At 36.5% G+C, this 16,747-nt stretch overlaps 1 protein-coding gene across 1 annotated transcript in view; it reads right to left on the bottom strand.

Moving 5' to 3' along the window:
- Positions 1 to 16,747, bottom strand: part of DNTT (DNA nucleotidylexotransferase) — a gene marked incomplete at its 5' end in the record, with an annotated part of 112,592 nt that overhangs the window by 67,293 nt on the left and 28,552 nt on the right. The window contains 4 exons of the mRNA XM_082054194.1: positions 60 to 192; positions 1,515 to 1,638; positions 4,669 to 4,740; positions 5,943 to 6,113. Coding sequence (XP_081910320.1) covers positions 60 to 192; positions 1,515 to 1,638; positions 4,669 to 4,740; positions 5,943 to 6,113 — 500 coding nt within the window. The remainder of the gene's footprint in view (positions 1 to 59; positions 193 to 1,514; positions 1,639 to 4,668; positions 4,741 to 5,942; positions 6,114 to 16,747) is intronic.

The raw sequence follows: 16,747 nt of genomic DNA, 5'->3' as shown, positions 1-16,747 counted from the left end.
ACATAATTTTCTGTGCACCTCAATAAAACAGTCAAATGGAATAATTTGTTTTCACTCACCTCCTGAAACCACCAGTTATGGTAACTAAAGCATCTGGTAGAAAAGTATCTACCGTATTCTTGACAATCATGCTTACTGCATCTGCTTCTGCCTTAGATACACAGCTAACAAGGTCCTCATAGTAAAGAAACCCTGGAAATCAAAGGCAAAAAATTGCTGATCACTCTATGGTATTATCAAGATCTCAATAGCATTATGTAAGCTCCATGTGAAATAACCACCTCTCACCAGGAAGTTATACCACACAACTCGTACCATGCACAAAGGTACTGTGTCTAATGACAGGAACTAAAAAACACTCAATTTTGAACCTGAAACTATAGGTTTGTTTCAGGACATGTTGTCAGGAAAAATATACTTTGATCTAGTCTCTTCAGGAGTCTTTTCCTTCTTTCCCACCACTCCTGGAGTCGTCTCCTGCCTTGCATGTGGGGAAACTGCAGGAAAGATACAGCCTCTTATCTTTGTCCTTATAGTACACATGTGTTTTTGCCATTATAATTTGTTACAAAATGTAGCAGCAGTTACAGTTTATAACAACAAGGCAGTCCGGATAATTGCTCCACTTACTGAGAATTTGAATATTTATAAATTACTCTGACTTCTCTACCAGCTCCCATCAATAGCGTTTCTGGACATACTACTTTAAAAGGTTCTATTCCCAAAATGATGTGGTTTTATCTAAGTACAAGGCTCAGAGATATGTGAAATACCCCAGCTATCTTTATGTTTTATTACAGAGCTTGTATCAAAAAAGCCCAGTCCTGCAACTTGCTTCACATTTGGATATAACATGTAAAAATAAAAAAAGGACAGAGGAGCATGAATATGGGCAAGGCGATCCAAAGGCTACCGAAGTGATGTAAAACACATGGGTTTAATGCAAAATTAAAGTGACACGATCTTAAGGTCATGTTATATAATCCCCTTTTCTTAATGTAACCGATTCCTTTGTTTAAAATAATTCCTTTATTTAGGGAAATGGCACACACACAAGAGATATCTTATGGGGAAGCAACATTATTCATTTGACCATGTTTAACACTTGTATGTTACTATGTGCTAGGATTATGGAAGTAATTTTACAAGTATTTTATTACAAATCCTTATTTATCAGACAGGTCCCCTCTGAAAAGCAGTTCTGGGCTTTCCTAATGTAATTTTTTTGCGACCTGTGAAATAATGACCCATTAATAGTTTTGTGTTCAAGAGCAGATTTCACTAGGTATCTGTGTAAGCAAATAAAAGAATATGCATATTCATACGTTTTGAATTATACCATTGTTAATTAGGAGCTCTGTTAGTCCAAGTATTATTTTAACCTAATCATTTAATATTCACAATACAATGCAGCAAGAAAATGGATGTATAAATGAGCCTTGCCTCCTCCTCTGGTCCTGTTATCAAGTTCATAGAGCACTGAGATACAAGTTTTTCTGAGACTTTCACCTTACCTGCCTTCTGCATTTTTGACAGCTTCACGGTCTTGTCAGCTTTTACCTCTTCCAGGGTTCGTAAACCCATTCTGTACCATTTTTCAGATGTCTTCACTCCCACTCCAAAGACTGAAGTAAATTGCTAAGGTCAGCAGAAGAACACACATTTCAGTGCTATTTTCTAAAGGAGCAGTGAATTACACTAACTAGGTGATGACACAGATTTACAGGGAAAATACTGGGCAGAGTTTATCCTACGTTGAAGATAAATTATATGTAATACAACTATACATATTCAGCTTCCTTTCTTAACATAGTTAGGTTGAACATACAAATGAACACGGGCAGTTCCTATAAAACTGAAATTTAAACAATAATATTGTAGCACCCCCAGCATCTTTATATGATTTAGTCGAATAGACATTTTCAACTAAGGTTTGAAATAAGGATAGTAGTCTTTATTTTTACTGCAAAGTTAAGAAATTAAGACTAGCTTCCCAATTTGACTGACATTATGATTTTGTATTATACGCACTACCAGCCCTCAGTTGTACACATAATGTTGGTGTGGCAGCATTTCCGAGAGATGGGATCAGCGGAAACTCTGTGGCTCTTCAAATTCTGCACTGAGGGCACTGGGTCTCAATGGTATGTGGAAATAGACTGGAAGTACATAAATGTGTTCTTATACTGCATTCTATAAAACACATATGTTTGAAGGTCATGCCAAATATTATTTTCCAAAATTGGATTAAACTTAAAGTACATTTTTGTTAGCTTGCATATTATAAACTTTTGTACATTTTTTCAGTCTTCACATGAGCCAAGCTAAATTCCTACACATCTTATTTAAGTACAGATTTCCCTATTTTTTCCACCAAAAAAAAAAAAATAGGCCCAAATCTATCAATTTCTGAAGTCTTAGTGTGGTTGTATTCCATTTATTCCAAAGTAATTTTGTACACTGACTTATTCCCCAAGAAAGGATGTAAAACAAAAACATCACAGTTTTAAGCATTATTCAGTGGATCAATATTTCAGATGAAGAATGACATGAAAGCAGAAGGGAAAACTTTCATGCTTGCCCAAAAGCATGTTCCTTATGGTCAGTTTGTCAATACTGAAGCTCTCAATAGTTTCTTTGTACATTTATAGAATTCAATGAATAGCTGTGTAAGACATGAATAACTGTTGTTCTCCATTCAATCTACAACCTCTGCATTCTGACCATGCTAGATTTATTTTGTGTTTTTCTAGTGAGATTAATTCCTTGGAAATAATTAAGGTAAAGAAAGAGAAAAATTAAAATCTTGGGTAATATTAAATAGGAATTACCCTACATTTTGTATACAAAGGATGAAATTACCTATTCTCTGTCTGAATCATGGGTGTTTATAAAAGAATGTCATTTTTTCAATACTTAGATTGTTATCTCATAATGTTTTTGCTAGCACTAAAATATTTTCTAAAGGGTCTATTACTGTGTTTTAAATTATTCCAAGAGACTTAATTAATATTGGGATAGAGAACTAAAGAAAATTGATTCTATGCCACTGTCCAAATTTTTAGGAAAAAAAAAATACCACATTTTTTTCTTTCCATATTAAGGTTCATTATTATACAGTTTATTTATAGATGTCAATTTATAGACACTGCCCACAGTGCAGTGTGAATGGCAGGTAGTCCATTTCTTCAATTGTGTATGCAAGCACTGTTCTCTTTCAGATGGTGAAAGTGAATTACATTAACTCGTTCCCTGCATTATCCACTTTTATGAAGTGGCAAAGTGGCAATGACATTTATGTACCCTACATCTAAACCACATACTGTATAATCTTTTTTCAGTCTCAGTGAGGGTGACAGACACTGAACAGGCTGCCCAGGGAGGTTGTGGAGTCTCCTTCTCTGGAGACATTCAAAACCCACCTGGACACATTCCTGTGTAACCTCATCTGGGTGTTCCTGCTCTGGCAGGGGGATTGGACTGGATGATCTTTCCAGGTCCCTTCCAATCCCTGACATTCTGTGATTCTGTGAAGTGATTTTCAGCAGTCACCAGAAGCATGCTAAACATTACAATTTAGGAATTCACTAATATGGGAGTCTTCTTGGCTTCCTTACAAGCACATTAAAAATGTTGCCAAGAACTGCTACAGCCAATTTGGCCAAAATGTTGCGACTGTGCTCAGCTAACAAGAGAGCCACGTAAGTTTGTTGTAATTAGGCATAAGGCACATCTCATATAATCTGTTCCCTGTTAGGTTTTATTTTAATCTTAAAGAAATTTTCTTAAACACAGAAACGTAAAGATTTAATGGCCGATCTTCAATCTTTATTACCATTAATAGGCAAGTCTGGTTCCTGAATCCTGCTGCACATGTAAAACTACACGTCTTCTCTGAGTATTGCTACAAGATGGCATCAGAATGGAAGAACCTTTCCATAGCTGAAGTAAAAGTGAATAATGTAGGGGAGATTTAAAAAGCTGCATTCCTTTTATTCTCTGGTTCAAATTTTTCTGAAGGCACAAAAATCATATTTTTAAATATTAAAACTGCAGATAACATTGGAAAAACATTTTCCAGTACATATTTTTCCAGTGGAGGAGTCACTGACAATTTAAGAAACAGGAAATGCAGTACTTATGTGTTTTAGATTCCCAGTAACTATGAAGAAGTGTGACCATGACTCCAAATCTACAATCTGCCTAACAAAGAAATATCTCCAGTCCTCCTCTGCCTGCCTCACACAAAAGAAAACTAAAATTGGTCTGAGTCATCGTCTTCAACTGGTATTTTCTTAATGCCAGAATAAGCTGTTATAGTGTTATAATGATAATCAGCCAAGGAAAAAAATAAACCAAACATTGGGTTAAATTTATAGTGAAGATTATGCATTACATTAGTATTCAGGAAAGATTGTTTAGTTCAAGAGTAACTGTGTATGCATCACATTAATTAGAAAAATAACTGATTTCACCACTATTCCTTATTCTATCACAGTTTCTCTCTGCTCCTTTCTCTTTATGCAAGATCTTTCTTTTTTTTTTTTCATACTTGATATTGGATGTTCCTTTATAATAAAATTGATGGTTATGTCTAACCTATACTGAAACATATAAAAGAGGAAATTATATGGAATTTTAAACAACAGCAAACTTTAAAAGATTTACCTTAAATGATTTGTATCGTTCATCATTTAACACTTCTTTAGCTCTAGAACTCTCTCCTTCTTCAAGAATTTCCTAAATAAAGAAGAAGTTGCTTTAAAAAAATCAAGATTACAGTAAGTTTTAGTAAAATAAACGTGAGGAGTATCCTTAGCAACCATATTGTTTTAGTCCATTAGGATCAAATTCTGCAATCCTTTTCGAGACAGAAAATTACTGAAGGATGAAGAAGAAACTGGAACCACAGAATAAATTTCACCGTACTTATTTACTCATAAATTCACTCAAGGATGAAGTAGAAACTGGGACCATGGAATATATTTCACTGTACTTATTTACTCATAAATTTACAGCCAGAAAGCAGTTATTTATCATAAGCTATCAATGAGTTGTCCTGAAAATTAGATTGCATTATTTGGTTGAGTTTACTTCTCTTAGAAGTAAGAGCATTGTAAGAACAGATATCTTTTTTTCTGGAGTGCACAGTTCCTTCGGTCTTTCTGATAAAAACTGACAAACAAAAAAGCCTTCACCAATAAAACCCCCCAAAATGAATTCCCAGTTCCCAGGTAGTAGGTACAAAGAGCACTTCAGAGGCTACATTCTTAACTGGTGGGGTGAGGCAAACAAGGAGCCAGAGTGAAATGCAACACCCGGCAGTGACCTCCCCAGGCAGCTGAGGGCCCTGGCCAGCTGCCTGCTGCAGTAACAGCACCCGTGATGTAGGGTCCTGGAAAGGCTAAGGATTAAAGAAAAATGCAGGAAATACTCAAAGCTCCAGTAAGAATGTAAAGTTCATCCATCACCTAGATAAAAGGCTTTGCTATAACTCGAATCAAGGTAGGATTTAACATTAAAGTACTAAATTATTTACCAGTTTTGCAAAAATAGTATTTCTAATAAAGTATTCAGGTGAGCAAAGTGATGTTGCCAAGGGCAGAAGTCACATGAACAAAACTATTAACAGTTAACCTGTCACATCCAAAACAGACTGAGACTTTTAAAATTTTGTACAAAGATGATACTGCATTATTTGTTAACTCGTATTTATTCACTAGCTACCTTGATTCCTAAAGAGTGGAGATTCCATGACAGAACCTTGTGTTACAACAGGTTTCCAGAAACCATTGTGTTCTTAGTAACAAGGATAATATAATGTTATTACAGGAAATGCAGAAGGTTGTGTAAACAAACACAGATATCAATGCTGTACTCTATGACCTCTAAAAGCAGATCTGTAAAAGAATCAATTGGCAGAAAATTCAGAGGCATGTTACCTCAATGACATCTCTGACTCGGTCTCCCATGCAGGGCAACCCTTGTATATCTTTCATTCTGGTTACTGGAAATGGAAGAAATTTCAGCACAGAAGCTGCCCTCAGAAATTCCAGGGAAAATATTTCATTTTCTTTGAACTCATAATTTTCAGCCATTATCTCAAAGGCATCCTGGAAAGGGGCAGATGAAAAGTTAAAGGTTAAGAAAAGCTTAAACTATTCAGTATCCTCCTTAGAAAGGTTACTTCATATGCTAATTCAGGAATGATTTATTTATAATAGGGAGAAAATATTGAGTTCATTAAAAATAGTAAAATAAAATTAAATTAAAAAAAAAAAAAACCACCACACAAACCACAAACAGCATAATTTTCTAACCACTTGAAATTTTCCAGGTATCATAAAAATTGTGTATTAGAGGCAAATGTGGGAAAAGATTTTGATTCATAACAAAGCCAAACTTTAAAATCTTCTGTGAGATACACTTTCCATATTCTGTTCAGATCTAATAAATCAATGTGAAACAGTGCCATAACCTTTAGAATTGTGCCCAAGCATAAGTAATCCAGCAGGTCAGTACATGACATTGTCATTTTCAGACACAAGCAAATAGGAGTTTCTGGCAATACTGGAAACCACCTTCTTTTTGAACTTGTAGCCATGCTTCTATTTAGTAACTTAGAGAACAAACTCTCTTTTTCCTCATTTTTCAGATGTATGACCTATGCAAATAGAAACATTTTTTTCTTTAATACTACTCCAGCTATCCATGGCTTGGTTTATGTGATGTTGCACTCAAAAAAACCTGGAGATTGCCAGTGTGATGATTTTTTTTTTTAAACTATCCAAATGTCATTTACACAGCTTTAGATTCCCCCTCCCTCCCAGCATCTATATATATATATATATATATATTTCTTAATAGAAGCAATGTTTAGAAACGAGGAGTAGGGAACAGATTGCACAGTAATGGAGAAGAGAGGTAGTTTTTGGTTTCTCAGTGTGGAATGCTGAGTTTTGGGAGAGAACAAATGCTGCAAGAAGAGTTTTTGAATAACCTAAGAAAACTTGCGAAGCCTTGCAGCTGATTAGCAGCTGTAAATTTGAGTTCTTAATGAAACCTTGCACAAAGCCTCAAGAATTTTCAAGACTGCAAAATTAACTAGTTTCTTCAGAGATGTTTAAGACTCTACCTTTTCCAGAAGAGACTTTCACTGTTCAAAGTATTTATCTACAATGCATCCCACACCTTGCCATTTGGAATACTTTTGTGCACTATTCAAATGGCACATGGCAGGCCTGGTACAGATCACAAAAGAGCCAGCCTTGCAAGCTCCCACACAGCATCATATCCTGTGCTCCTGCCAGACATCCCATTTCTTACTCTTCATCCAGTCTCTCAAGAGCAGCTAGCAGACCCCAGCCTTGAAAGGGCCATATGTCCGACTGTACCAGTTCCTGCACATCCCTCCTGGTCTCCAACTTACTCCCCGTTTCGTTTTTGACCCACAAGGCATTGCAAAATAATAAAGAACTGGCTGTCAGTGTGCATCTGCCTGCAATTATTACTTCTCCAAGCTGTAGTCCAATTGTTTGTTCAGAAGCTTTTTTGGAATAAAGATGAGTAACACCCTGTGATGCAGATATCAAGAGACATCAAATGGCTTACGAGAACAAAACTGCAGTAGATACTAGGAAGGAATAAGATTAAACTCAGTGTTTATAGGATCACTGTTCACATTTAGGCTCAGATTTCATTTCATTTGCAATTAAACGTATCATTACATAGTTTAAAGAAAATTAATTTTAGCTTTTTCTTTGATTTTTATCTTAGCATTCATGTGATTTTATATTGGCAGATAAAGCAAGTTAAAAACCAGCATGCCTTGCACATCCTAAATGCTACATGTATAATATTTCCAGGTGAACTGGAGTGAATTCCAAGCCCATTAATTGACATGACAGCAAATCCAGTGAAGTTATCCCTTTTTTACATCCGTGGAACTGAGAACAGCATCTGTGACCCTGCACTGAAGGAACACAGCCTGATTTAAACAACAGCAATAAAAAAAACTTCCTTGAGCTACAGTCATTTAGATCATTAAAACAGAACAACATCTTAAAATTAAATGGACCTTTCACAATGAATGTAGATTATTTACATATTGTATTTCATCCTTTTGTCAGTTCGAGAAAAAAGATTACTTGATATGTTTTGTTGTTCAGATTATAAATATTATAATCTCACTGAAACAAAATGAAGGTTCTAATACAAAAAAAAATAAAATAAAAAGTTGACTCTACTGACCCTAAGATTTACAAAACTTTCGTCTTAATGATTCAAAAATACGAGATCTTAATTGATTTGACAGTATCTCTTTAGAAGAAATAGGTACCTTAGCTGAACCACTTCACTTTTCTTTTTTCCTGTGTTACCACATTAAAGTATAAAAATAATTAATTAGGGCTTGCTACAGAGGATTTGCTTTGTTCTATATTACCAGTATAACTTCACTCCTTGATCTCTCTATGAATCAGTCACCTGTTGTCCATCTCACTGGAACAATCCTTCCCTTAGCTGTATCTTTATTTATCAGCTACTTCAATTACCCTGATGAGTAAATGCTGTGCAATGCCATTTTCACAACATTTCATGAAAGACATCTTGAGATAGAGAGCAGTTTAGCAAGATGCTTGATCTAGAAGTTTCTACCCATATTTACATTCAACTCGCCTTGGGTATAGAGAATCAAAGCAAAGGGGGAGAATATGCTCCTTTGAGAGAAGAAAAAAAAAATCCTATTACAGAAGTAGTGCACAAAACCTTAGCTTCCTTACAGCTGTCTTTAAAACTATTGCAGTGCCAAATCGTTGGATTTATTCAACTGCTACTCTTTTTTTTCTACATTTACGATCTTTATTTGCTTGACAGATTATGTTGTACTTAATTACATACTTCATGGTTAAAGACAGGCGCACATTACAGATTCCATTTAGAAAGAAAACTAATGCAGAAAAACAGGAAACCACTGATTTGGGGTCACAAGCAACATGGATTCATCCCAGCTTGCACAAGGAAGAACAAATACAGCACACATAGTACTGCAAAGGAAATGGGGAATATATATTTTTACAAGTGGGGTGACAGGAGTCAGATGTTTTGTCTGCTGTAGGATTTTTGAGGGTTGGTGTTTTTTTGGGGTATTCTCCCAAGTTCTTATTCTTTTCATTCTTTGTCAGCTTCAAAGATTCTTTCCTACTATACAATAAAAGATGCTACTTCTTGCTTTAAGTCAGGTTTATATTTCCAATCACAAACTTATGATTACATTTACTTTCTTTTTCTCTCTTTACAATTAATACACATAAATACTCAAGAAAGCAGTGTCTGGCAAGAAATTCCTCACTCTGGTTAACACTAGCAGAATTAATGGGGGCCAGATCCCAAAACATATAGTTGCTACATTCTTGTTAAAATAGCCTACACAGACAAATACATCAACAGAAAATAGTTCTCAGAAGTATTTGCTCAGCAGTATGTAGTAATGACAGAGACTGGCAAAGTCATCTTCATTCGGAAATTCAGAAAGCCTAAGGAGGTTTTTTTCTCACTCCCAACAGGCGGCCTCTCACGTGCACATTTAAATAGGTGTATTCTACACTAAATAATCAGCCATCGTGAAAAAAGTGTCTGCATATACCAGCACCACTGCTGTTTTAGAGAGGTACTAGCCCCTTTCTACTACCAGGAGGGCAGTTTTCAGAAGAGCAGTGTCACCACCATTATTGAAAAAAGACAATCACATGTAGCATTTTACTCAGAGGCTGTTGACAGTCAATGAGAAAATATAATCAAAGCATTTTTATCAACCTAGCTTGCATTTTTCGGTGTTTTCCTGGCTTTGCAAAGCTCATTAAGCTGCTTTAAATAAACAACTAAATAGTATTGAATATTCATTACTCCCCATATAAAACATAGCCTGCAAATACTGCAATTAATTACAGATCTGTCTTTTTACATAAAACTGCTTTTGACGTTCTTTTTGATAAAATCTTCCAGCTTTAAAAAGAGAAAGCAACTGATCTCCAAGTGGAGTTGCTGTCTGTTGAATATTATAGTCCATATTGAATTATATTCCAGAGGGGAAGAGCACATGAAACTCCTATATTAGCTGAGAAAAAGCTTACAGTCTATTAGATCTCTACTAAAAATTATTCATGGTGATATAAAAAGGAAAATTACTGTCCTCTCATTTATTCTAAACCTTATTTCTTACCTTAAGAACCTCACCACATTATTATCAATCAGATCAATACTCAGACTGCCTGTTTAAAACGTACTATTTTAACAGGAAATGAGATTTCTAGATTTCCAACATGTGGGATTTTCATAATCTCTTGGGTATTCTTTAGGGACTGCTCTAATTGAATGTGAAAGATAGCTAGGCTACATTTCAGTTCTTCAGTATTGAAAAATTTCCATCTCTGCCTGAAATTACAGAATGTATGTTAGCGAGACTTGGGCTATGCAAAAATTTAGGGATGGAATGGAATGGGCTTCTAGATCCCAGTGCATCAGAAGAAAAGTACACAAAGATTTTGTTGAAATACATTAAAAATAAGGAAGACTATGGATGTACTGACAGAAATTTTGAAGCCCATTTAATATCTGGTATTTAAGACCTAATAAGATTAAAATATCATAAATAAAGCAAAGTTATTAGTTACTGTGCATTTTAATATATGCAAGATACTTAAATGTTATATTATAAATGCTAAAAATAACAACACTGAAATCAAAACAAAGAGCAAGATCCTCAACTAATACATGAAAAAGTTCTCTGAAAAATATAAAAAATAATAAACAATAATGCTGTGCTGCTTTATGTGTGCCAAATCCAATAACTTTCAACACAAATATCAGAGTACACAAATCCACTCGCATTCAGAAAAGCAAAAGAAGCTAATGGTCACACGCTATACTTCATAACATCCTGCTCGTTTAAATAAGATTGTCAAAGCAGTTCTATTGCTACTTCCAAAATAGTCTTTAATAAACTCAGCTTTAGGCTCTGCAAGAACAGATATCACCAACGCTATACTACCAAGAAAATATTCTAAGTCTAATCTGTTCTGTAAAGAAAGCATTACAGCTTCATGGATGGGGCACCTGTCTTGTTCTCATTCCTACACCTCCTGCTGCTCTGCTGTGTGACCTTGGAAAGCTGCTTCAGACCTCCCTGCCACTGTTTCCCTTGCTGCCTTTCATTTGCTGTCTATTAGGGCTATGACCTCTTCAAGGCTTGAATTGTCTTTCACAATGTGTTTGTACAGCATCTCTTATTAAAAAGGCCTCTATCTTGCTCAAGCCTATGAATGCTACCACAGCACAAATAAAAAAATAATAACATACATGATACCTGGTTGAAGGACTACTATACTCAGATCAACAATTTGAGTTAAATTGCTTTTGCTCCCAATAACTGTTTTCTACTTGAAGTTTATTTGTTAAGCTGTTAATCTAAAGAGTGGGTCCCAGTTTTCATCACATTGCTGTTGCCAGTTTTTGGTGTCCATTCAAAACTGACCAAAGTGATTTTAAAGAGATTTAGAAAGAACCATTCATTCAAATAATTTTCTTACTTTCCCCAGTGTAAATCCTGATTTTATGTTTCAATGGGAAGATACAAAGGACATGTGAATACCTTTTGTATACACAGACAAAGTAAATACTTTCAGTGCTTATTTCAAGGAGAATTAACTAATGAGGCATCCTGTACTCTTGACTAAAGTGAATAAAATAATCAAATTTTGTTCAATCTGAATATTTTTTAATTTTATTTTTGGTATCTGAACCGAAAAGCCCAATACTTGCCCAGGTCCAAATATTTTATCATGTCATCTTACATCAGCTGGAGAAACAACACAGCTGAATGAGAGTAACAGTAATAGCATAATGTGAACAATCCCAAGGTCTTTGTACACAGACTGTTATTAGAAATATCTGTTACCTCCAGCTGCTCCTCATATTAACCAATAATAACAGCTTCATTTCTTACAACTGAAAAGTGTGGTACTTTTGAGAAGTTTCCATATTTTTTTTTACATAATGTGAAAGAAAACAAGACACTTGTGAGAAAAGATTTGCTGACAGAGCACAATGTTAGTGTCAATCACATAACACTGCCCTAGAGAAGATAAAAACATATAGTGTAATAAGAAACACAAAGTCTTAAAAATATATTACATGTATTAATATAGCCAAAGAAAGCAGCATAGACTTAAAGTATGCATACAAATTTGGGTTGCCAAAAAGTGTAGGTGTATATATATTCTGTCTGTATTTTAGGAATCAGCCTCCTGCTTATCTTAAAAATGAGACATTTCCTCCTTAGACCAAACCACCAATTCATTTTGGATAGGTATACACTTCATATACATTTATAAAGTTTGCAATTTTGATGTACTGTCTGGAGAATTTTTACTGAAATAAGCTATGTCAGTAAGACAGTACATGATATTAAGGTTATGCATTCAGTTAGTGGTTTTATACCTATAGACATCCCACGTTCATAATAAAATTAAAGTTGAGGTTCTCCTGAGGTCTGTTTTAAAATGGAATAATAATAAATGCTTGAGCCACTGGCATAGCATAACTGGTACATGTTTTGTAGGTTAAAAGGAAGATGAAATAGGGATTTTTTTTTTCTCTCTAACAGCGTGAAAAGGAAACCAGGCATCTTTCCCATGCTAGGCATCCACATTCTCATTACCATGAGTAACAGCCAAAGCAGAGTAACATTCAGTAGCATTAGCAATAAGCATCAGAATCACAGAACCATTTGCTTCTGACTTAATTAGTTTCTTCTGTAAGAATTAAATTGTGTTTTCCTCACAGAAGAATGTCTGTCTGAATATTATTGCAGTCTGGTATTAATATTCAAATCCAACTACCCCTCTCCGGCACAGCAGAATGACTCCATTTATTTTACCACATGAAAACACAATGCAGCCCCCAAGTGTATATTTTCAGAGGAAGAGAGGGAGGATGGCTAGCTATTTACAGATGAGCCAGAAAACAATATTGTAATACTATATTCCATAATAATGTTAATTTTAAGACAAACATAAAGGAAACATGCTAAGGTACAGCCTCTGCAGAAACAATTTGCCCTTCTGCTTTGCATCTTTGCCCATCCGAACAGCTAGAGCTCACCTATGGAGTCAGAGCTATGCATTCAGGTGCACTCCTGAATCATCCAGTTCAGTAAATTCTGTAGCAGTGGTTCCCAGCCTATGTACCAAGAGGTCACAGTACGTGATGCACAGGGACCCAAAGACTGCATGAAGCTCCACACATCTGAAGTGGTGGCATTTCTTCTCCATGAACTGCCACACACAATGCTACTGTCTCCTTCTTGGCAAGCAATTTGACATTTTTAGTCTATTCTTCACACAATAGGCCTAGCTACTATTCAACAGCTCATAAAAAAAAAAATAATTTCGGTGGGATTTCTCTCCTGCTGAACATAGTCATGAAATCTTCACATCTGCACAGTCTTTGCCAACCCTTCTGTAGCTTCTTCCATGATGTACAACTGGTTTGTTGCATCTTTCTGTAATTTATTTTCTGGCTATGTGTGCTAGTTTGACTGAAAATGAGTTAATTTTGTTCATGCAGTTAGAAACCTTTTCTGTTTCATAGCCAGCACAGTCATTATTTGGACTTAGTTTGAGAACAAGAAGATAACACTCAGAACAGAGTTAATGTTTTAAATTGCTCTAGTCTGAGAGCCAAGGATGTTCTGAGTGCTCTGCCCATAGATGTGAGGCATTACAGAAGGGGGGCATAGATGGGGCAGAGCTTGACTGACATCCAGACTGATCAATAAGAGTATTGCTTCCATTAGGATTGTGCTTCATATTTAAGGAGAGTTGGGATCTCCTGGTCTCTCTCTGGCTTTTTTGCTTGCTTTTCTCTCTTTGTTGGAGCTGGGGAGTTCTGTTCAGGACATTCACTAGTTTTGGCCATTTGTCATTGGAAGGGGCACCTGCTATTTGCAAAGGTCTCTTGACCTTTCTCCCTTTTTCCTTTTTCTCTCTCCAGGATCAGCTGTTGGTAGCAAGTGCTGCTTCCTGGGACTGGCTGCTTGGTGTGGACGAACTTTGTGAGGAATTGAGTATCTTTTATTTTATATTCTATTTCTATTATGTATATGTGTGTGCCTGTGTGTATATACATATACATATATAAAAACATATAGATATAATTTACTAATAGTGTATTAGTATTTTGCTATTTCATTAAACTGTGTTTATCTCAATCCAACTTTCTCCCTTCTCTTTTGATTCTCTCCCCTGTTTGCTTGGGGTCAGGGAGCAAGTGAGTGGCTACTCTTGTATTGCTAGCTCGGGTTAAACCATGACACTATGACAACAGAAAGGAAACATGGGACAGCTGAACATAGAAACTGCATCTATCATGTCAAACCATCACAATGTCCTGATGAGCTCTCATCAAATATCTCTGCTATTTTGTTTCAGTAAATGGTCTTTCATGGTAAAATATATACAGAACAGGTCTCAAGGTTAAAACTAAACACTGATTATCAATTTCTCCAGAAATCAAGTCTCCCAAAGTGTCTCTTCCAAGAAATCAACACATTCAAAGCCTTGTTGTACGCATGTCACTGCCTGTTAGCAACTGTTTTCCTGCTCTTCTGAAGAGACTACAAGGTGCCAAACATTAACTACTGTTCATTCTCAAACATTACTACTCATTTGAAAAAGGAATTTGATACAGGGTATCAGGGCAAAGTCCAGTAAAAGAAAGAATCTATGAGTTCATCCAAGAATGCATAGGCAAATAATAGCTTTGTGCCCCTGTTACAGGCAAGATTGAAAAAAATACTTTTCAAGCTAACCAAAGAAATCAGAAAATCTGTAAGAAAAAGGAACAACCCTGAGTCACAGAGTAAAGTTATTAGAACAAAATACTATCATCAACACATAATTCAAGATGGTTTGGACCTAATTTTCAGGATGTACGGCATTGAGCCAGGGAAAATCTGTCATTTAATGGTTGGTTGCCCACCGCATACACAAGTGAATTATACCAGTGCTTCAGTGTATTTGCTAAATGCTCACACTAAAAAATCTGTTGGAACACTTTTATTTGAGAACCTGAATTACAGGTTTAAGAAAAGACTAACAAAACAACAGCAAAACTAAAAATCAGGCTGCTGTGACACTAAGCAGGTTATCTGGCAAGCCTCCAGGGAAGGGGCCAGCTCTTGCAGTCCATAGACACTCAAGTGTTCAGCTGTCTTGGCAAGCTTTGGTTGTGAGGAAAAAGACCAACAGCTCTAAGGAGTTGCATTACAACTCTCAAGGTGCAGATGCTAGACAGATTCATATGTATTATCAACTTGTCCAGTACCACCTTCAGAAATAAAGCATGAACGCAATACAGTCAGTCTTAAAATATGAGGATGAAAAACTGCCAACTTTGTCATTTCGAAACCTAGTTTCTACTCAGACTCAGAAATGTTTGATATATAGGGTAATAGACGGGAGTCTCAGTGCTTCAGTCATCAAACTGCCCTGCTTCTAATATGTTCAGTAAAATTCATTTGTCAAATGCGAGTTGTACTCTGACATTAAGACTGCTGCAATAATAAATCTGGAAGTAAATTAAGGACTGCGTCTCTGTGAAACACAGGTATAACAGAAGCCACTCAATGAATATGTTGCTGCTATCATAGTTTTCATCTGAACTGAATTTTTGACTAGATTCAGGAATTCAACACCTAGAATATGAACTATATATTCACTAGAGTTCACAGAATCACAGAATGTTGGGGATTGGAAGGGACCTTGAAAGATCATTCAGTCCAATCCCCCCACTGGAGCAGGACACCCAGATGAGGTTACACAGGAATGTGTCCAGGTGGATTTTGAATTTCTCCAGAGAAGGAGACTCCACAGCCTCCCTGGGCAACCTGTTCAGTGTCTGTCACCCTCACTGTGAAGAAGTTTCTTCTAATATTTAAGTGGAACATCCTGTGTTTCAGTTTGTACCCATTGCCCCTTGTCCTACCATTGGTTGTCACTGAGAAGAGTCTGGCTTCGTCCTTGTGACACTCAGCCTTTACATATTTATAAACATTAACGAGGTCACCGCTCAGTCTCCTCTTCTCCAAGCTAAAGAGACCCAGCTCCCTCAGCCTTTCCTCGATGCTCCACTCACTTAAATCATTTTTGTGGCTCTGCGCTTGACTCTCTCCAGCAGTTGCTTGTCCTTCTTGAACTGAAGGGCCCAGAACTGGCACAATATTCCAGATGTGGTCTCACCAAGGCAAGAGTAGAGGGGAAGGAGAACCTCTCTCGACCTACTAACCACCTCTCTGCTAATACACCCCAGGATGCCATTGGCCTTCTTGGCCACAAGGGCACAGTGCTGGCTCATGGTCATCCTGCTGTCCACCAGGACCCCCAGGTCCCTTTCCCCTACACTGCTCTCTAAAAGGTTGTTCCTCAGCTGATACTGGTACCTGGGGTTGTTCCTACCCAGATGCAAGACTGGCCTTGTTATATGTCATTAGATGTTTCCCCACCCAACTCTCCAGCCTGTCCAGGTCTCGCTGGATGGCAGCACAGCCTTCTGGCGTGTCAGCCATTCCTCCCAGCTTCATGTCATCAGCAAACTTGCTGACTGTGCACTCTATTCCCTCAAGCAAGTTGTTGATGAATATATTGAATAGTACTGGTCCCAGTACTGACCCTTGAGGAACTCCACTAGATCC

Source organism: Streptopelia decaocto (assembly GCF_964273445.1).
Source record: "Streptopelia decaocto genome assembly, chromosome: 5".
NCBI classification, from domain to species: domain Eukaryota; kingdom Metazoa; phylum Chordata; class Aves; order Columbiformes; family Columbidae; genus Streptopelia; species Streptopelia decaocto.
This window is presented reverse-complemented; position numbering and strand designations above follow the sequence as displayed.